General features: G+C 51.0%; 2 protein-coding genes across 2 annotated transcripts; one reads left to right on the top strand and one right to left on the bottom strand.

The window, feature by feature from the left end:
- Positions 1–722: 722 nt before the first annotated feature.
- LOC132076539 (protein ecdysoneless homolog) lies at positions 723–7,108 on the bottom strand. Its single transcript, XM_059477674.1, is given in 12 exon segments — positions 723–775; positions 2,078–2,140; positions 2,143–2,281; positions 2,813–3,033; positions 3,111–3,178; positions 3,936–4,021; positions 4,785–4,825; positions 4,828–4,910; positions 5,057–5,184; positions 6,093–6,237; positions 6,327–6,512; positions 6,828–7,108. Coding segments are annotated over 12 exon segments (1,494 nt in total).
- A 3,922-nt stretch (positions 7,109–11,030) lies between these two features.
- Positions 11,031–12,842, top strand: LOC132076538 (C-type lectin domain family 2 member D-like). Its single transcript, XM_059477673.1, has 6 exons — positions 11,031–11,045; positions 11,270–11,573; positions 11,953–12,051; positions 12,155–12,336; positions 12,537–12,637; positions 12,728–12,842. Exons 1-6 carry the CDS (start codon positions 11,031–11,033, stop codon positions 12,840–12,842), a joined length of 816 nt encoding a protein of 271 aa, XP_059333656.1.
- Positions 12,843–20,546: the final 7,704 nt, after the last annotated feature.

Raw genomic sequence — 20,546 nt, 5'->3', positions numbered from 1 at the left:
GCCTCTTTTTTTCCAGCCTTTTTTTGGCCCCACGTTATAAATGCCTCAAAGGAATCAGTGGGGGTTTCTACCAATTTCAACCCTAAAAATAAGGCACAACAGAGATTCCTTGTCAATTTAAACTTAAAGATGATGAAAACTGAAGGTTTGCTCTCATTTCAAACCTATAAAATCCCATCACAAAGGGTGTTCCCTGATCTATTTCAGCAAGAAAATGGGGATTCCCCATCCATTGATAGCCCTGAAATAATGGCCAAGGCAGGGCTCCTTTCCATTGATCCCCTCAGCATTGCAGGTGAATGGGGATTCCCCCAGTTGAAACGCAGACAATAAGGGAAAATTAACCAGTTAAACAACTCCAGAATACACTTGGACAGAAATCCATTGAAAGGGAACCACACACCTCTTGTCTTCCCTAATTAATTCCATCAGGCTTCCTTCACTAAAAACACTCTCAGAATTAAAAGTGGAGATGCCTGGTGTGTTACCTCAAAGCAGAGGAAGAGGCAGCATGGAAATGCTTCTTCTGCCATGGCAAACTCTCCTGGGAGCACTCCCAGAGCCTTGCAGGGCTCCCCTGGGAAGCTGCTGAACAAATGGAAAGAGTTGGGATGAGCAGAGCCCCAGAGAAATCCCAGCCCCACTGTTGGAAAAGTCAGATTATCCAAGCAGCAACAGCAGCTGGAGTGTTTGCAAAAGAGCAGCTTTGTTCTGAACCCAGCTTAGGAGTTCTCCTCATGCACTAAGGGAGTCCCTCCATCTATTTGGACCTTTTCTATAGCACAGGCCACACAGCAGCTCAACGTGATCATGTTCTTCAACTCAATTATGTTTTAAAGTATCTAAACTTGATCTAGCTACTCATCAGTAGAGAATTTTATGTATTTTCAGAGTAAATTACCTTCCCTGGTCAAACACCAACCCTTCCCGAGGTTCAAGTACCTCTGTTTTCCACCACTAACTGCTCATTAGCCTTGTCTCAATTAAAAAAGCCTCTCTTAACCCCATTTTTCCACCGCAGATTTGTCTGAGTCTCTCTCACCTCTCAGCAGTCCAAATTCCTTGAAATTTAGCAGAACCTTCTTCACACTTCCCAGCTCTTGCTGTCCATCTCTAATCCCTGTCCAACCTGCCAGTGCTCTCCCTGAACTGCTGACAAAGTGAATTACACAACATCAGTGCAGGACAACTCATTAATTGCTGAATGAAAATGAAATAAAGAGAAATTAAGAAGCTGATTTGGACCCAGCAGGACTGCACTGTTGGTGTCTGTGTATCAAGAATTTCTATTTATTTTATATCAAATTTAACCCATAGAAACCTAAGTTCTCATATTTAAAATAGATTTTTCATTCCAGATGCAAGCAACATGCTGCATGCCTTCCAGCCACAGTTTCACTGAAAAAACCCCAAACTGCTCAGCCTGGGCTCACATCATGCCAGCAGTAGCTGTATATCAACATTCAGCAGTAATGGAATTCATTCAGAAAATGAACAATTACAAAAATATTTTTACTCCAAGAACTGAGGAAGTTATGCATATCTTCAAAAAAATCAGTAATCACGTTGTATTTTTGATTTTATTGAAATAAAATTCAAAAATACTTCTGGCCAATATTCACACATTTGATCCAATTACTCATCCTGCAATGTGCTATTTCCCCACCTGCCCCTGAAAGCAGCAGCATTTTCAGAAGAAGAACTGCTCCCCACATATTGAACCCACTCAGCAATGGGTAAAAGGACATTTTAGAAACGTGGCAAATTGGATCACTGAATGAAAAAATGGGAGAGAGGTGTTGTAATACAAGAAAACATCATTTGAGTCATGCATTCTACATACTTTTCCAGTTTTCTGGAATTGTACTAGCACTGGGAAAATCTCATTTCCACCCAAGACAGTGTGCAAACAGAAGCTTTTGCAGGTAAATTCACTCTGCTGGAGTGACACATAATGAACAGAATACTCCAAATTCAAACCTTTGGCCTCTTCTCCCCCATCCTGCTCGTGTGTCTGTGCTCCATCTCCCCAGCAGCCATGTCTGGTGCCAAGGCTCTCCCTGCCTTGCTCAGCTGCCAGTGAGCTCTGTGCTCTCAGGTAAATTCACCCCCAGGCTCTGTAAAATGCTCGAGGTGGGTCTGCCAGGCCAGCCTGGGCACTGTAGGACTCGAGCAGGTTTGCCACCAGGTTCATGTCCACATCCAGGGCTGCCAGCTCAGCAGCCTCAGCTCCACAGTCAGGGCCAGCACTCTCACATGGGGCTGCTCCAACAGAACTTGCCTGCAGACAGTACAAAGAGAAAGCTTTAGCAAATTGCATGAGCAGATTTAAGGGGGAAAAAAGGGTAAATCACAGGAGAAAAGAAACAACAATTGTGCAGCCAACAAAGTCCAGTACACTCCTGAGTCCTGATAGACAGGAATTCAGACACCAAATGCTCATGCCAGCTGAAAATCACCACTGTCCATTACCCAAATTAGGTTCCAAGAGAAGGACACAAAGTGTTGCTGAGTCCTGGCTCAGCTTCCTATGGGAGAAAGCTACTACAGGAACTCACAAGTGAAGCTGCAGCTGCTTGCCCTACTACTAAAAACAGGGAAAAGATGGGCAAACTAAAACTAAGCCTTGGAAAAGATGGGCAAATTCCAAGCTTAGCTAAGTTTCAGTTTATAAAAAACGTATGATGGTGCAGGTCCAGCACACTTTGCTTGCACGTGGGAAGGTTCCAATCCCATTACTCAGAATGGCCACTTGCAGCACATTTCCTGCTTGGAAATTACTGCTGCCAATCAGAGCTCAAGGCACACTCACCCCTCTCTTGTGGCTGCTGAAACTTTTCCCAACGTTGCTCTGTGCCAGCTCACGGTCCATCTCCTCCATGTACGCCTTGAGACTGCCCACGAGCTCCTCAGGAGACACCTTCTGCTCCTGCCTTCCATTCCCAGCATCCAGCTCTTCATCATCCTCAGCTGAGAAACCAAACTCCTCCTCTTCATCCACATCATCAGAATCCAGCTCCTCCGAGTCTGCCCCTGCACATGATTTGGTGTCAGTACAACAGCAAAGAAATCAGTGCTGGCTTTTGTTTCAAAGAAAGAAGCAATCTCACCTAAAATTCTGTCCAAGGCTTTTGTAAAAGAATCCACATCAAAGGTAACTTGGGATTCATCAGATGACCTGAAATATAAAAGGATTTTTAAAGAAATGAAGCTTCTATGCTTGCCTAAGCCTGACACAGGCACAAGTCATATTGATGTCTCTCAAGCCAGGACTGAAGCTGGGACATTGAATTTGAAAGTCCTCAGAAGTTTGAGGCCTGTGTGCATTAGACATCAAACAGTGAGTGGAAGAATTCTTTGAATAAAGGAGAAAATTTGTGAAGACTACAAAATCCAACAGAGGGACAGAAAGCAGCTCAACTTGCAGCACTTGAACCTGCACCAGTGCCAGGTAATCTTACCTGATCCTAAACACCACAGACTGGAAACTGAAGAAAATAACAGTCAAGATATTATGGGCTGCCAAAGCCTCAGATATTTCTGTAGTGATTTCTTTTTTGGATTTGATCTTCCAGAGAAATCCACAGCCAGCTCCTTGAGCAAAGGAGACAGATTACCCTGTATTCATTATTCACTGGCACTGCTTTTCAATGAAACTTTTCTACACTTTCTACAGTCAACCAAGCAAAAATTGCTTTGCAGTCACCACTTGGAAGAGCTCAGCATTTCACAAAACCAAGATAAAGGAGTTGCTCAAGCCAGAACTTCTCCCAGTGGAGCATTCCAGAGGAATTAGTACTTGTATGTCCTGGCCACAGCTCCCATGTTCAATGTGCAGTGGAGAAAAGGGTTCAGGTGTTTGTGACAAGGATTTCAAAGGTCACTTACAGGATTTGTAGGGTATATGACACTCATGAATTTCAAGTAGCTCTCACCTTTCTGGCACAGCAACAGATTGCTGGAAGTGATCTTCTGCCATGTGCAACAGCTCCAGGTACTTGGCTGATCCTTCCATTTCTCCCTGTTGAATGCAAGTCACAGCCATGAATCCAAACAATTCTCCCTCCCCTTCCTCCTCACAGTCAGGCTTCCTAAGGGTGACTGTTGGTCACACAGAAATGCTGAGAGAAACGAAACAACTAAAACCTCTTGTCCATGAACACTTTGAACTCAATACAGCAAAGGGGGACTCCTGTATTTGAAGCATATTAAAGGATATTAACCTAAGAATCTCAATAAAGTTGTCCAGCTTTATAACTTTCAAGTAAGTAGTCAATTTATGTCCAATTTATTAACATCAAAAAAGTAGTCAAAGTCATCTTAAAAAAACAAAACAAACAAACCACAAAACCTCACCAAAACCCCCAGAAGTCCCAAAAACCACACACACATCAAAATTACACTTGCATGGGCCCAGATAGGTCTATGGTGTTATGTATGGATCTTGAAGAATATTGAATTCTAGAGGGGTGGAAATGAAATGGAAACCAGTGAAATCAGTTACACCTCACACAATCACACATGGGGGTTTTCTTCACTCAAGTGTATTTCTCCCCTTGCTTTAGATGAATGAATCAATCCCCACATCTTGCTTTTCCCTTTTAAATTTCCAAAATAAATTCCTTTCAAAGGGGAACAAACTGCACATGTTCCCTTTAAACACATTAATTCATTTCACACAGAGATAAGGATTCAAGCTCTGGCTCCACTGCATCTCCTCACACAAGTTCAAGGGTTAAAATGTATTTTATGTATTTTCCCTGCAATGTTTAAAAGCCACAGACCTTGAAATAATCATTCTCCTTCAAGCTCCTGAGGAATCTCTCCACAGAGCACCCCTTAACACGTTTCTCTTGGCGTCAGGAGCCACTTTACTGCTCTTGGAGCACAACATTTCAAAGCCATGAGCCTGCAGACAAAAGATGCAACAACAAGAGGTTCTCAAGGTGTGACAGACTTTGCTCACATTTCTCTGGACAAGCAGGCAACCTCCAGACAAGGACCCATTCCCTGCACATGCATGAGCCAAGGCCAAAATGCCCCAGGAATCATTCCCAGCTTCATGCCCAGCTCGCAGGCTCTGTACTGAGGATGAGCTGGGGCGGGCAGGGTGTATCCACTGCGTCTGTCTGGAACAAACTGCTGCTGCACCAGCTGTGCATACAAACACCGAGTGAAAGTCACCTGCAACAGCCAGAGCAGAAACAAACACTCCCTGCAGCGGGACTGGGCTGGGGACAGCCAGCAAACTCCCTCCAGGTCACCAGAGTGCCTTTCAAGGCACCCATATTACAGGCACTGCCTGAGACTGCATTCAAAATACATCTTAGAAAGATTTTTCTGATAAATTGCTTTTCAGGCTATACAACGTTTGTTCCAAATTGAAATCCCCAAGCAAATATAAACTTTGGTCATTCTAAATACATTAGGAAAAATCCTTGATAGTCTGGAAAATCCCCATCTGAACTGCAACACGTTTCATCAAATATATCTTGTTTCCTTAACAACAATAACACCACGTTTCTCTTCAACTAGAGAAGTGCTTCAGGAGAATCAAATATCCTAAGTGCCTCAGAACATCCCAGGCATTAAAAAACAGCATTTCAGGTGCTACAGGCGACCTCTGCTGGTTCCTGATCCTAAGAAAAGCCCTGAATGCAACGTTCTCAACTCCTTCACTCTTTTCCCTCAAACAGTAACAAAGTATGAGGCTGACGCTCCAAGTACACACTTGCAATCCATTTTGGTGTTGTGTTCCAGCCCTTTAAAGAGTATTGGAGTAGGGGAAAATAATTGAACAATTTTTTGCTAATGACCAAATAAATTATTTCCATTTTAATTCATTGCCATTAGCAGCCATCCATATTCGGGTGAAGGTGTCTGCTCATTATTTCACCTGTACTAGACAAAGCCTGTGTCCTTACACAGACAGCCACACTCCAGCCCTGAGCATTCCCTACCCTCAGGGACACTTCTGAATCCATGTCTGCTGGGGTTTTTTTAATATTCATAAACCCATAGAAAGGCTTAGGTTAGATGGGACCTTATGGATCAACACCTGGTTCCAACACCCTTGCCACAGCCAGGCACACCTGCACGGGGCACAGAGAGGAGAGGCGGCTCAGCAACGCCGTGCCCGGGAACAGATTGTCCACACGGGCTGCGGAGTCTCCCTCACTGCGGATATCCCAGACCCTGCTGACAGAATCTTGTGTCCTGTGCTCGGGGACGGCCCGGCTGCAGCAGGGAGGTGGCACCAGATGCCTCACTGGGTTAACCCGTGCTGTGACACCGAGAGTCGGGGAAGCCGCCGGGTCTCCCCTCACACGCTCCCAGTTCGAGCCCGCCGGGTCCCCCTCACACGCCCTCGGTTCCCGGCCGCCGGTCTCTCCTCCAAAGATCCCGATTCTCGGCGCCGTGTGCCCCTCACATGGCCTCGGTTCTCCCTCACTCGTTCCCGGTTCGAACCCGCCGGGTCCCCCTCACAGGCTCCTGGTTCCCGGCCACCGGGTCTTCCTCACACCGCCCAGCTCCCCCTCACACACTGCCGGTTCCCGGACGCCGGATTACCCTCAAAAGATCCCGGTTACGGCCGCCAGGTGTCCCTCACATTCTCCCGATTCCCCCTCACAAGCTCCCGGTTCCCGGCCGCCGGTTCCTTCAAACGATTCCGGTTCTCCCTCACATGCCCTCGGTTCCCGGCCGCCGGGTCCCCCTCACACGCTCCCGGGTCCCCTTCAGATGTTCCTCGATTACGACCTCCAGATTCCCCCTCACACACCCCCGCTTTCCCCTCACACGCTCCCGGTTCCCCCTCACTCTCTCACGGTTCCCGGCCGCCGGATCCCCCTCCCAGTCTCCCCGGCACCGGGCGCTCCTCCCGCCGCGCCTCCCGGCCCGCTCCCGGCTCACCGCGGCCCGGCACGTAGCGCAGGCGGAACGGCTGCCGCTGCCACACGCAGGCGGCCAGGAGCGGGGCCAAGCGCACCAGGGCCAGCTCAGCGCAGCGCCGCAGCAGCGCCTCGCCGCCCGGGCCCGCCGCCGCCGCCGCCAATAGGCGGGAGCGCACCGCGACCTCGGGCAGCGCCGGCCGCCGCAGCGCCTCCATCGCGCCGGGGCCCAAAGCGCTCCGCCCCCGGGGAGGAGCGGCGCGATGGCGGCGGCGGGGCGGTGGCGCTGAGGATGATATCGCGATACGCGCGGAAACCGGTGCAGCCGTGAGTGGCCGCCGCTGCCCCGGTGCCCGGCGCGGCCCCGAGCCCCAGCGCGGTCCCAGTCGCGATCCCCCGGCCCCGCTCCCGGGCCTGCCGCCCGCGCTGCCCCCAGCGCTGCCCCCAGCACCGAGCAGGGCCCCGGGACGGCCCGGTCACCCCCTGTCCCCGACGGGAGGTGGTTCCCGGCATTCCTGAACACCGGTCCCGGCCGGACACCGGTGGGACAGAACGTGATTAAATCCCTGTAACCGGCTCTTATCCCATGACCCAAGAGTTGGGTCAGTTCTGACTTACTCGGCTCGTTTATTCTTGTTGTATTTAATTTAATTCTATGTAATGAATCTGCAGGAATAATGGCGTCATCTTTGCTTTTAGGGAGCTGTACATCAATTCGCAGCATCTTAGGTTTATGTTCAACTGATTTTGATCCAGCTATTGGTATAGGGTCAAATTGCCAAGTCCAAGAGACTTGAATATAGTTTTGAGGCAGAAAACATCTGGGTTTGTTGGCAATTTTCCAATCAGGTAGAGCCAGGGCCTGGCCAGAGCCCAGACCCTCAGTGGGAGGGCCTCCCTCACATACCTCAAAAACAAATCTCTCAATAATAGCAGCTAGGAGATGCCCCAAGCACAGCAAACTGCTGGAGTGCTCCTGTGAGAATACCTGGGGCTGTGTCTGATTGCCACAGAGCAGGAGCAGCCTTGCCCTCAGCAGGTCACAGCCCTGTGCCATGAGGATGTGTCACAAAAGGGTCGGGAAAGACCACAGGACCCTCAGCTCAGATGAGGCTTTTGACAGAGTCCAGAGATCTCATCCTGGAACTCTGAAAACACAGGAAAATCACGAGACAGCACTGGGTGAAGGCACAGCAATCCTGCTGGAACAAGAGAAGGGACTAAAGGCTGAGCAGGTGTGCAAGGAACGGCTGCATACAGCCTGTTTGTCATAGACGTCTTTTGTGAAAAATCCTTTCTTTAGGATTTTTCTCCCTTCTGAGAAGCTGTGGCCTCAGCAACAAATGTAAACAATGGTTATTTGCTGCTGTGGAATGTAACAGGTGTATTCGTGATTGGTGGATGTTTGGATTTACTGATCACTCACAGCAGAGCTGTTCTTGCTTTCTGCCTGCACACAGAACTTTGTTATTCCTTCCTTTTCTATTCTTAGCTTAGCTAGCTTTGGACAACTTTTCTCTCTATTCTTTTTAGTATAGAAATAATGTAATATATCTCATAAAATAATAAATCAAGCCTTCTGAACATGGATTCAACATCCTTGTCTCTCTCTTCACCCTGCAACCCTTGCAAGCCCTGTAACACCTGTTCAAATATATGCACCTGCAGCTGGAGAACAAAACAGAGAGATCCCAAAGTGACACCATGTCTTGTAGATAGTCACACAAAGATATGTCTAAAGTCATGAAAAGCCAGTTATAAATTTGGCAATGGTGTCTTATGAATAATGCCTGTTATAAAAATGAGTGAATTCACATGATGGAACCAATACATCAGAGGTGACTGTCTCAGGAATTGGAGACAATATTCTTCCAGCATTCCTGTATCCATTGCATTGAAACACTGAAAAGCTTACAATGGATAACAGCCATAATGTGGAACAAGAACCCACTCTCCTGTGTTATCTGTGGGAGTTAAACCAGAAGAGATCACAATCAATGATCCTGTCAGGCAGTGCAGCACTGACACCTGTGCAACCTGTGAGAGGATCAAGGGCCCAACAAACTGTATCTTCTTGTATGCAAAAGCAGGTGTTTATCAGTGTTTCATCACAGCTGCCTCACTGGGATCTGTCTTATCTCTAGAAGAAAATAACCACATCTTGCAATGTGAAAAAACATATTTAAACAAAATAAACATAGGGCCTAAAATTAATTGCAATGTAATTCAATGTCACCGCAGTAGAATTAGAGGTACACTTAAGAGAATTTAAGTTACATCTCTAATACCGAGTAAAAGCTGGTCTTAATAAAACTGGAATAGAACATGAAATGGCTTAAAATGAAGGAGACTGAAACTTGATCTCATCCCAACTCAGCAACACTCAAACCTGACAGAAATCCACCTCAACGTAAATGACTCTTAAGAAAATTAACTCAATTGAGTTATAAAACATAGTTTAACATCACTCAGACATAGCTTTGCCTAGTCTTACGAACACTAAAATCAAATTAAAAAAAAAACAGAACCAAACTAACAATCAATATCCATAAAAGTTCTGGGTACTACGATATGTAACTTAGTCTGCTGCTATTAATATCAAAAGGTGCTGAAAATGTGAACCAAGCATGCTGAAATAGTGGTCTGATGGATTTACTGGAGGGATTAGAAAAGTGTGACAAATACTTTGACCCTATGTAATTTAAGATCGAGGAAAACTCATGGTAGCCACAAATTTTAAGGAACCATAGATTTACCAAGATTTTTAAAGTGCAATTGTACCGAAAGTAACAACAATGTAAAATTTGAAAAGTATGCAACAAACCATGAACTTCTCGAGATTGTAGTTAGTGTAATAGCATATGGTAAATGTTATCAGCATTTCTGTTAAAGAAATTCGATTGTGTTGTGCTGGACATGATAATAATGACAAGGCACTGCATTTACCGCTTTGAATATCACCAGGAACAATTCTCAGAGAAATCAGAATTCACGAAAAACTCAAGATTAACTTTAAAAAACCATTTCAACACATTTTTAAGGCATTCTAGAACACGTTCTATGAGGCTTCAGTACCAGGGGCAGTCAGAGCCCTTCGGCAAATGCCGGGGGTTCGCCCCGCCGCAGGGCTGGGGAGCCACGGGGGGAGTGAGTTCGCCCGGGGCCAAGCGGAGCCGCCGGGCAAAGCCGAGCCCCGGGAGCGGGGAAAGCGCCGGCGGCAGCGAGGGCAAAGCCGAGCGGGGACGTAGCGTGGGCTCAGGATGATGCGGGGCAGCCCCCGGATTTTCCAATGAGCTCAGCCGAGCCAAAGGGTTCAGGTCCCCAAATCCGGGTCGGGAGCGACGGGAGGCGCCAGAAAGGAGAAGGAACCGATCCTGGAAAATGCAGCGGGGAGCGCTGGGGAGAGGGGCCGGGGCGGGGACGGGAGCAAAAGGGCCGCGCCATAATTGGCCGCGTTCCGCATATGATTGGTCAAATCGGCTCAAATCTGAGGCGGCACCGGCCGTGCTCGTTGTGTCTGGCCGGGATGGGAGCAGTGGCGGCAGCACCCGGACCCTGGCGAGGCGGCATCCGGAGCTCGGAGGCGGCTCCAGCCCAGGTGGGACCGCGGTCGGTGCTGCCCCAGCTCGGGGCTCGCTGCGTGCGGAGGGGGCCGCGCTGAGTGCCGGGGGGTTCTGGCGAGTTCCTGGTGCCGGCTTCCCCCGTGTGCCCCCTGCGCTGGGATCGCAGCCCTGGGAGCGGCTGCCCGCGCTCTCCTCCTTGCCCGGATGGCCGGGATGGAGCCGGTGCCGCGGCAACGATGGCTCATCGCGGCTGCTCTCGCTAGGACGGAGGCGGCTGCTCCGTGCCCGGCAGCGTTCCCGCCCGTGCGGCACCGGGCTCGGGGCCGCTGCTCGGGCGGGAGGTGTCCGTGCCCGGCTCGGGGCTGGCACGGCATGAACTTGAACCCAGTGCCTCAGAGCCCAAAGCGCTGCAGGCGCCGGGTGCGGGCACAAAGCGGCGCATCCTGGCTGCTCCGGGGCCGAGGCTTCTCGGCGCTGCGCTCTGCGCCGGCAGCCGCTCCGTGTGCCCAGGCAGGAGCCGCAGCGGCCGTGCCGGCGCTCGGTGTGCCCGGGCTCCGAGGCGCCGGGGCAGGGAATCATGCGGGGCACAATGGTGAGCAGCCCGGGGCTGCTGCTTCTCGCCCCTCGGCAGGCGGACTCCGAGCCGCAGCTGCCCCGGGCCAGCAGCAGCCGGCAGCTCGCAGGCGCTCTCAGCGCCCGGCCCGGCACGGAGCTGGGCTGCAGCGGCTGCAGAGCCACAGGGGCCGCGGCTGCGGCCACCGCAGAGCTCCCGGAGGCTGCGCTTGTCTCCGCACCTGCTGCCGCACCTCTGGGCAGCGGCGACAGCGCAGCCACAGCTGCCACCGCCCTCCTGAGCCCCCGCACGGCCGGCACCAGCAGCGACCTCTCACCGTGTCCCTTTCAGGGTGCCATCAGCGCGGCTGCAAAGCTGTTCCCGAGGCCGAGCTCCCAAAGGATCTGCCAGCAGTCCTGATGTCTCGAGAGCAAGGTGCCGTTTATTCCACGCAGAGAGATACTGGCCGTGAGCAGGAGGAGAGTGAACTCTGCTCCATTTCTGGAGCTGTGAAGGATCCCCTGAAGAACAGATCAGCAACAGGGAATAGACTCAGAAGATTCCTGGGTGAGTACAGGGCCACCCCTGTGCCCTCTAGGCAGGGTCCCGTGTCCCCTCCCAAGGCCAGGGCTGGCAGGTGTGTGGCTGTTTCCCGATGTCTGGAAGAGGCCTCGTGCTCTGCTGGGCCCCATCCGTGGCTGGAAGCAAGAGCCCCAGCTGCCCCCAAGGCTGTGCAGTTCTCCTGCTGCAGCCTGTGCCCACAGCTGTGTCCCTGCCTGTGCCCACAGCTGTGTCCCTGCCTGTGGCCAGGCTCTTGGCTCTCTGGCTGCCAGCTGAGGGAGGCCCACACTGCCTCAGGGCTCCCTGCTCTGCTCCCTGGCTGTGGGCTGAGCAGATTGCAGGGCCGGCTCTGCTTCTGGCAGCCAGCAGCTCTTTCCTGCTCCAGGTGAATGGTTCAGATGCCATCCCGTGGGCACGGCGGTGCTGATTCTGCTGCTCCTGGTGCTGGTGCTGGCTTTGGGGGCGGCCTTGGCAGTGCAGCCAGGTAAGGGAGGGGCAGCAGCCTGGGCCCAGCCCCTCGGGGCAGAGCGGGCTCCCTGCTCCCTGCACAGGGGAATCCTCAAAACCTTCTCCTCTTCCCCCTGCAGCACCACATGTTCCAGTCACACCTGTGACACCGCTGTTGGTTCTGGGCTGTCCCCGTGGCTGGGTGGGCTACAATGGGGTCTGCTACTACTTCTCACTGGATTACAGCACGTGGGAGCAGGGTCAGGAACGGTGCTCCGAGCTCAATGCCTCCCTGGCCATTGCCAAGGATGAGGAGGCCATGGTGAGTGAGGGGCTGCGGGCGCTGTGGGGTGGCTGAGGGCAGCCTGGGGGCGCTCCTGGGCCGGGCTCGGTGCTCGCAGGGCCGGGGCTGCAGCCCTGGGCCGGGGCCTTGCAGGGAAGGAGCCCCGGCGTGCGGGGGCAGCCCCGGGCACGTGTCCCCCCGAGGGGCCGGGACAGCTCCCACTCCTCTCTCCTGGGCAGGATTTGCTCTTCCGCCTCCGCGGGAACGGCGATTTCTGGCTCGGGCTGCGCAGACGGGGCGAGCGCCTGCACTGGGGGGACGGCAGCAGCTACAGCTCCCGGTGAGTGCCGGGGAGCCGGGCAGGGCCTGGGGGCACAGGGGCACAAGGGCTTCCCCTGGCAGCCAGCGCTGCCTCTGCTCCTCCCTGCAGGGTTCCTGTCCTCGGGAATTCCGACTGTGTGTACCTGGCTGACAGGAGATTCAGGAGTGACAACTGCTCCCATGAGCGGCCGTATGTCTGCAGCAAGGCCCAAGCTCCCCTGTAACAGGGGCTGCACAAAGGACCTTCTCCACGCTGGGCAGTGCCAGCTTCACCTCTGAGCCCAGCACAGCGCTGTCCTTCCTCAGCTGCGCCCTGTGCCTTGAACTTCCTCTCAGGGCCACCTCAGTGCCTCTTCATCCCCAATGCCGGCGCTGGGCTGGCGCTGCAAAGGAAAAGTCTCTGCAATCCATCTTGGCACCGATGCTGCCTGCAGTGAGTGCATTGCCCTCATGACACAATGAGCTCTAATGGGAAATCCAAATCTCCCTGGGAGCTTGGAAATCATCACGAACTTGTCTGAATGTGACACTTTCGGATTGTCCTTGGAAGAGGAACAAGAACCGCTGACAAGTCTTGAGCAACTTTTTTGCCAACTTTTGCCGTCAGGCACCTGACTGTGAGGAAGCGTCTCTCAGCTGCTCTCTCTCTCTCTCTTTCTCTCTCTCGTCTTTGGAGGAGGACGTTGCTTGGGGAAGGGAATTCTCTGCCACCGCCACAAACCAGCCCAGAGCTGCTTCTCCTGCTGTGGGGCTGTGGGCTGAGCATGTGCTGGTGAGAGCAGCCCCTGCACGGGCCCCTCAGTGTCACCCCTCAGTGCCGCAGGGCCCTGTCCCCCCTGCTCGGGTGCCCGGGATCCTGAGCTCGCCTCTCCCTGCCCTGCTCACACCCGGCTGCCGCTGCCCACAGCGCCCCTGCCGGCCGCGCCCGGAACTGCAGCGAGAGAGGCGGGGCTGGGGCTGGGCCTGCTCGGGCAGCGCCGCGCGTTAGACTTGGTTATTCTTTTTTATACTAATAAAGGCTTGTATGAATATTCTCATATCTTTGCCTGAGAGCCTCTTAATTTCAAAATTATAATAATTTAGAGGGGAGAGATTTACACTTTCCATTGCCAGGGAGGCTCCTGCCTTCCTTAGCAGATCCCTGTCTTTCATACCAAAACAAGCCATCCCTCTGTGCCACTGTGTGGGGAGGAGGGAGGGAGGAAATCGGAGATGAAGTTAAGCCCAGGAAGGGGTGAACAATGTGGGCAAGGTGGATTTTTAGGATTTGGCATACTTCTCACTTTCTTGCTCTGATTTGTTTAATAATAAATGAAATTAAAATTGTCCCTGCAGCCCTTTCGTGTGTGGTTGAAATAAAGCCCAACAGAACTCCATACAACTCACCTTTCCTACCTTTCATTCATCTACTGCTCTCTGTGGCTGGAGTGTGCGCCTGTGCTTGCTTGTGTTCCTGGGCACAGCACACACACACAGTGCCCATGGCAGAGCAGGACGTGTGCCCTCACACCTGGGCACAGCACAAACACACAGTGCCCATGGCAGAGCAGGACGTGTGCCCTCACACCTGGGCACAGCACACACACACAGTGCCCATGGCAGAGCAGGACGTGTGCCCTCACACCTGGGCACAGCACACACACACACAGTGCCCATGGCAGAGCAGGACGTGTGCCCTCACACCTGGGCACAGCACACTCGGGCACACAGGGCCGGGCACACTCGGGCACAGCTCTCTGGCACAGCTCTCCTGGCCCCGATGCCCCCGGGCTCTCTCCTCGTGGGACAGTGACACGGTGGGCACGGGGACACTGTGGCACCGTTTAAAGAGCCCCCTCTGTGCCTTTGGGCTGGGGACACACAGGCCTGTGCTAAAGGAAAGGTCAGAGAGAGACCAGGCTGGATTCTGCTGCTTGCCTCTCACCATCCAAGGGCCAAACTGAGCCCCTTTTGCTGTCCTGTGTTCCCCAGAGCCTGAGGAGCTCGAGGGAGAGCATTGGGAAGGTTGATTGAGGGTCACTGCTGGTGCTCAGCACTCGGGGCATTTTTCACCCCTTGCATTCCCATGGGCTGTTGGGGCAGGAACTCACAACAGCCTGAGCCCACTGCCTCAGCAGCTTGTGCTCTGTCCAGGGCCCCTTTCACTCCTCACCTGGGCAGGGGAACGTGTGGCTCTGGTGCTGGGGAGGGCAGCTCACAGTGCCCTGGGCACAGGGAAAGGAAAGCTCCAGGCCTCTCTGCAGGGGGACAGGGACTTTGAAACAAAGGTGTTCATCAAGATTTCATCTCAGACTGAAAGGGGGAAAAGTGTCGGTGTTACACATGGAAATTCGAGTGGAAAATCACTGCAATTTCGAATGAATTATTCTCATCAATGTAAGGTCTCCTGTTTTCTAAAGAAGTTTTGGTTCAGTCAGATAGAAAATCACTTTTTGATGTACAGTTGTCAGTGCCGACTTGAGGTAAACTTTTACAAGGCATATATTCAGTTTTCTACAGCAGTGCTAGAGATTCTAGGAGCATCTGAATCCCTGCAGTGTAACCAAGCCTTTGAGACCCAGCTGTCAGAGGGCAGCCACATGGAGGAAATGAGCTCTATGTGGTTTGCAGCTGTTTAGCTAGAGAATGTCACATCTTGTGGTCACATGCATTTTTTCAGCTGGTAAACATGCTGACAGGAGCTGCTGCCACTGCCACTGCAAGAGTTTTAGGGTTAGCTGCTAACCCTAACCCTAACTCCCAGCCCAGAGTGGAATTTGTGTTTCTGATACTGCTAAACTGTTCCATGGTTCCTCTGGAGTCCAGAAACTTCTGCTGGAAACTTTATGATAAAAAACAATTGCAGTCTTTTCTAGGGATCTCTTTCTCTGGGATCCTCCTAACAGTTCTGAGTGAGCTCCCGGCCTCACTACATCTGTCTGTTTCTCAGTTCAGCTCTCAGGTAGAAGGATCCTTCCAAGCCAAAGGGATTTCTGAAGCAGTCCCAGCCTGCAGCCCCTGGGTGCCTTCAGGCCATCCATCCAAAAGGAAAAGTGACTTCTGGACCCTGAGAGAGCCCAGTGATCTGTTGGCAGCAGAAATCAGGAATGGAGAAGGTGATTCCAGCTCTGCTGGGTGCTGCTCCTCCCCATTAGACAGGAGAGGATCAAGCACATTGCATCAGCCTTTGCTTCCTCAGGGCATGAAATCCCTGAGGAGACAAGGCCACCTCAGGCCATCAGATCCCACCTGAGAGAAGGAAATGCTAAAAACCTCACCATGGTCTCAGCCACTCAAATGAGGAACTTTTCTTGAGGGTCCCCAATACCATTTCCCTCAAAGCCCAGCTGGTGCTGAAAATTGCATTCACATTCAGGGGGCAAAACCAATAAGGAGTCACAGACATCTGAGGTAAAATGAGTGGACATAAAAGTAAAATTTCTCTTTGTTTTTAATAGAGGCAGATTTTCATCTTTTAAGCCCAAATCTTCTCTGACACACAAAAGAACATAAAATCCATAAACACTTTAGTTCCAACTTGAAATATTTGTTTTTTGGCAATTCTATTTGTACATGAAGTGTACATTTGTACATATTGTACATTGTTGTGGTTTTGGTTTGTCAATTTCAGATTTCTTTAATTTTGAGATTTTTAAATTAATGCGTTGTTGAGTGTGGTGGGTTTTCATGTTGCTTAATTACTAAGGTATTTATATTTTGTTGTGAAGTAGGATTAGGAGAAAGCTAACGTAGTTTTAAAACTTTAAAGGGTATAAAATTTTATGGAAAGTAACTGAAAGAAAAAAAGTAGTAAGAATTAAAATAAAGTTTTCAGAACCCATTTTTTTCCTTTACTTTTTTTTTTACTGATAATGTCAAGAAACTAAACCTAAAATTTCTAGTCAGTTTATTACTTTTAAAATATTTTTTTTAGTTCATTTTTGGAGAGAATTTTTTTTTTGTTAATGTTATGGAGACTTTTTTATAAGATTAAAGAAAACAGTTTTTTTGTGGTTTTTAATTTTCTTATGGATAGTAGTTTTTTGTGGAACTTTGCTATTGTGAAGTTTTTCTTATTTTGATCGATTTTTCAATAGTTTGTTGGTGGATTATGTTGATTTACAGGTTATTGTTTTTAAGATAAGTTGTTTAAAGGTAGAAGATTTTATTATTTATTTTTAAAATTATTTTCATCTCTGGTAACAGAGATTTTTTTTCCTTTTTTTGGAAGTATAGGATTATTTTTCTTTATTTTTTTGTTTCAACTTTTTATGGGATTATAGTTATTTTAATATTTTTTTATTTTAGTATGGAGGTTTTATTATTTGAAGGAGGTTTGATATTTTTTGTATACTTTCATTTTTCTATAGTTTCATGTGCAATAGGAAAAAAATTTCTATTTTTTCTTCAAAGTTTATAAGAAGTTTATTTCTTCATAATTTATAAGAGGATTTCAGTTTTCAAATTAGGATATTGTTCCCTTTTTTTTTAAATTTGGGATTTAACTTCTTCTTTACTGATTTTGATGGTTGTATGTTCCTTTTTTATATGCTTGTATTTTGGTTTTTGTTTTTCTTTTACTCGAGGTAGGATTGAAGCTTTGAAAGGTTAGCATTTTGCTAGGGGTCCATGTGACAGGACGCTGTAGCTGGGACTGTGATAGGATTGGTTTCATGATTGTTCACTTATTTTTCTGTGTTGAATTCTCACTGCAGGGTTACACTGTGGGTTCTGGGCTGTTGTGGTTTCGGTTCCAGCCGCGCTGGGGAGGGGATTTGCTGATGAGATCTCACAGCCGGGCCAGCCCTGCTCCTTTGTGGTCTCTGCAGCTTCCTCCCGTTCCTGCCCTGATCTGCTGGGCCCGGCCAGAACAGAACGGGGCCGATGGGGGGAAGGGCCCGGCCCGGGGGAACGGGTCCGACCCGGGGCAGGGCTGCCCGGCCCGGCCCGGCCGAGACGGGGGCTGGGCCCGGGGCCCGCCGCCTCCTCGCCCACTGGGAAAGAAAGAAAGAGGAGGTTCCTGGGTTGTTCCTCTTTAACTTGTGTGTTTCACAGAGCCGTGTCCAGCTTCTCAGCGGTTCAAATTTTCCTCCTATTGCAAACCACAACAATTACTGATGCACACAAATCCTAGGACTACTACTGCAAACTGCAGAAATTACTGAAAATTCTCTTCTACTGGCAGTAAGAGTAAACAGGTCTAAAGGTTTCTTTGTGTGCAGAGCAGCTACAATGAATGGTTTCAGCATCAAAATCAAGTGGAAACCAACGATTTCAGGAAAAATCTTAAAGAAATCAACACTGTATTTCAGGTATTTTCTCAGTCACATTTTCAAGATGGATCACACAAACTAAACTTCCTGAGGGCATCAGTGCGGTAGCTTGAACTGTGGGACTCGGCTTTTTCAAGGGGAGGAAGGAGGAGCAGAAGCTTCGCAAAGCTTTGCCAACTCTCTGTCCTCTCACAATAACAACCTTCAGTACTACTGACAGTATGCTGCTACAAGAGCAGATTGGAAATCAGTGTGAGAAACTACTCTCACTTTTAAAAATTTAAAAAAGTTTATTAAACCTAGACAAAAATTACAACAAAGGACCGAATAAGGAAAAACCACAGCGCTGGGAGCCCAGCCCTGCACCCCCGTGGTTTGCAGCCTGGCAGCTCGGTGACAGAAGTGGCTGCTGTCCCTTTGGTGCCCTCGGTGCTGCACAGGCAGCCCCGGCCCTCCCAAGGTCTGTCAGTGCTGACAGCCGTGCTCGCTGTCCCTCGGTGAAGATGCTTTCGTGCACCTTGCCGGGAGGGCAGGCGGTGCCAGCCGCGCCTCTCCGTGCCCAGCCTGCCCTTCCCGCAGTGCCCCGACTGCTGGGGCTGCTGCAGGGGCAGGGAAAGGGCAGCGTGGGCTCACACTGGAGTAACAGCGCTGTACAGCTGAACAGCCACGGAATAGCTGCCTCTGAATGCTGAGGGGCAGCTCTCACATTGCTCCAACGTAACATCAGCAACCACAGAGAAAGGGACACAAAGGCAGGAAATGGTAAAAGAGAGGAGAAACACAGAGCACACGCAAAGCGCGTGTTGGATAATTTTGTTACTTGTCCTGTTCTCTTTGCAGACTTGGAGACTTGCTTCTTTCTGTGTGTTATTGCCCCAACCACAGACTCTGTACCCTGCAGCTGCTGTGTGCTGAGTAAATACAGGTCAAGAAAGACAGACAGGGGAAGGGAAGGGAAGGGAAGGGAAGGGAAGGGAAGGGAAGGGAAGGGAAGGGAAGGGAAGGGAAGGGAAGGGAAGGGAAGGGAAGGGAAGGGAAGGGAAGGGAAGGGAAGGGAAGGGAAGGGAAGGGAAGGGAAGGGAAGGGAAGGGAAGGGAAGGGAAGGGAAGGGAAGGGAAGGGAAGGGAAGGGAAAAAGAAAGAAAAGGAAATGAAAGGAAAGGAAAAAGAAAGGAAGAAGAAACACAAAGGGGATGGGGGGAAGAAAGAAAGATGAAGCTTTGCCATCTTCTCATAAAACAGAAGCAAATTAAACACTTGCACCCCTGTCACAGCAGCCCGAGCAGCACCGAGCTCCCTGCGCGCTCCCCCTGTGCCCGTGGGCTCCAGGCCGGCCCTGCAGGGAAATCTCCGCAGCCCCCGGGCGCTCCCGGGCCAGCCCTGCCGGGCGCCACCGCCCCGGGCTCCTTCCAGCCGGGTTTGCTCTCCTGACAGCTCCAGTCTCGCCTCTGCAAGAGCAGAGCACGCTGTGCCCCCAGGGCTTTGCCGCTGGCAGCACTGGGAGAGATCCTGGGAACACTGGGAGGGAACTGGGAGCACAGGGAATGCCAGGAGGGAACTGGGAGGGAGAGTGGGAGCAGCGGGAGTGAGCAGGAAGGAGCACTGGCAGGGATATCAGGAGCCCTGGGAAGGAACAGCGCTCCCAGCTCCTGCCCAGTGCTCTCCCCATCCCTGCCGGGGCTCGCCAGGAAGAGGGAAACTGGCAGGGAACTGGGAGGGAACTGCTCAGCACTGTGCGAGGGGCAGCAGCCCCAGGGGTGAGCAGTGAGGAGGGGGAAGTGCCCCCAGTCCCTCCCCAGTGCCCTAAAAATGGGATTGAAATGGAGGGGGGAAAGCTTTTCTGTAATTGTGTTTGAACTGGGGAGGAACCCCATGCATCTGTGATGCACCCAAGATTTTGTGTGTTTGGCTTTTTAATGCTTTGGGTGTCTCACTAGGCGGTCAATCACCGTTTTCCATGGTTTTCATGTTTAAATGGAAGGAGAAAACTTTCATCGTGCTGTTTGAATTGAGGGAAAGAGCCCCACTTTCATCATCTTCAGGCTCAAACTGTGAGCAAACAGGGCTGTCCCTGGTCTGAAAGGGCTTCCCTTGAGAGGAACCTCTAGATGTGCCACTGTAAGTGTTCCATCGAGGGGGAGCCTCCATTTGAAGGGACCTTCACAGATGAAAAAGGTTTTCAAAAGCCCCCAGAACGGTCTTTGTTGAGGGAAATTGAGGAGGGAAACTGCATTTCCGCTCTTTTTAGGAGGCTAAATTGAGGGAAAAAACCCCCTCGATTCACTTTTTATTTGGGATTAAATTGGGGGGATAGCTTCCTTATGCATCATTTAGGGATCTAAATCGAGAGGGACCCTCCGTTCTCCCCTTGATTCCAGGCTTTGAAGTGGCGACAAGAGGGAGTTTCCCCTTGGTTTAACCATGGAGCAATTGCAATAGAAGGGTGAGGATGAGCTGGCGCTGCGGGCCGGGCTCAGTTTCTCCCTGGGGACGGCAAACGCCGCCCGGCACCGAGCGATGCCCCCGGCAGTGCCTGTGCCGCGCCCGCCGGATCCAGCAGCGCTGGAAGCTCCAGGAGCAGCTCAGCGCCTGCTCCGCGCTCGGCCCTGCGAGCCCGGCCCGGAGCGGGGGCTCCGGACACATCCCCGTGCTGGGGCAGAGCCGCTGCTCGGCCCGG

Source organism: Ammospiza nelsoni, chromosome 8 (genome assembly GCF_027579445.1).
Source record: "Ammospiza nelsoni isolate bAmmNel1 chromosome 8, bAmmNel1.pri, whole genome shotgun sequence".
NCBI classification, from domain to species: Eukaryota; Metazoa; Chordata; class Aves; order Passeriformes; family Passerellidae; genus Ammospiza; species Ammospiza nelsoni.
Note: the sequence above shows the minus strand (reverse complement) of the source record. Positions and strands in the feature narration are given on the sequence as shown.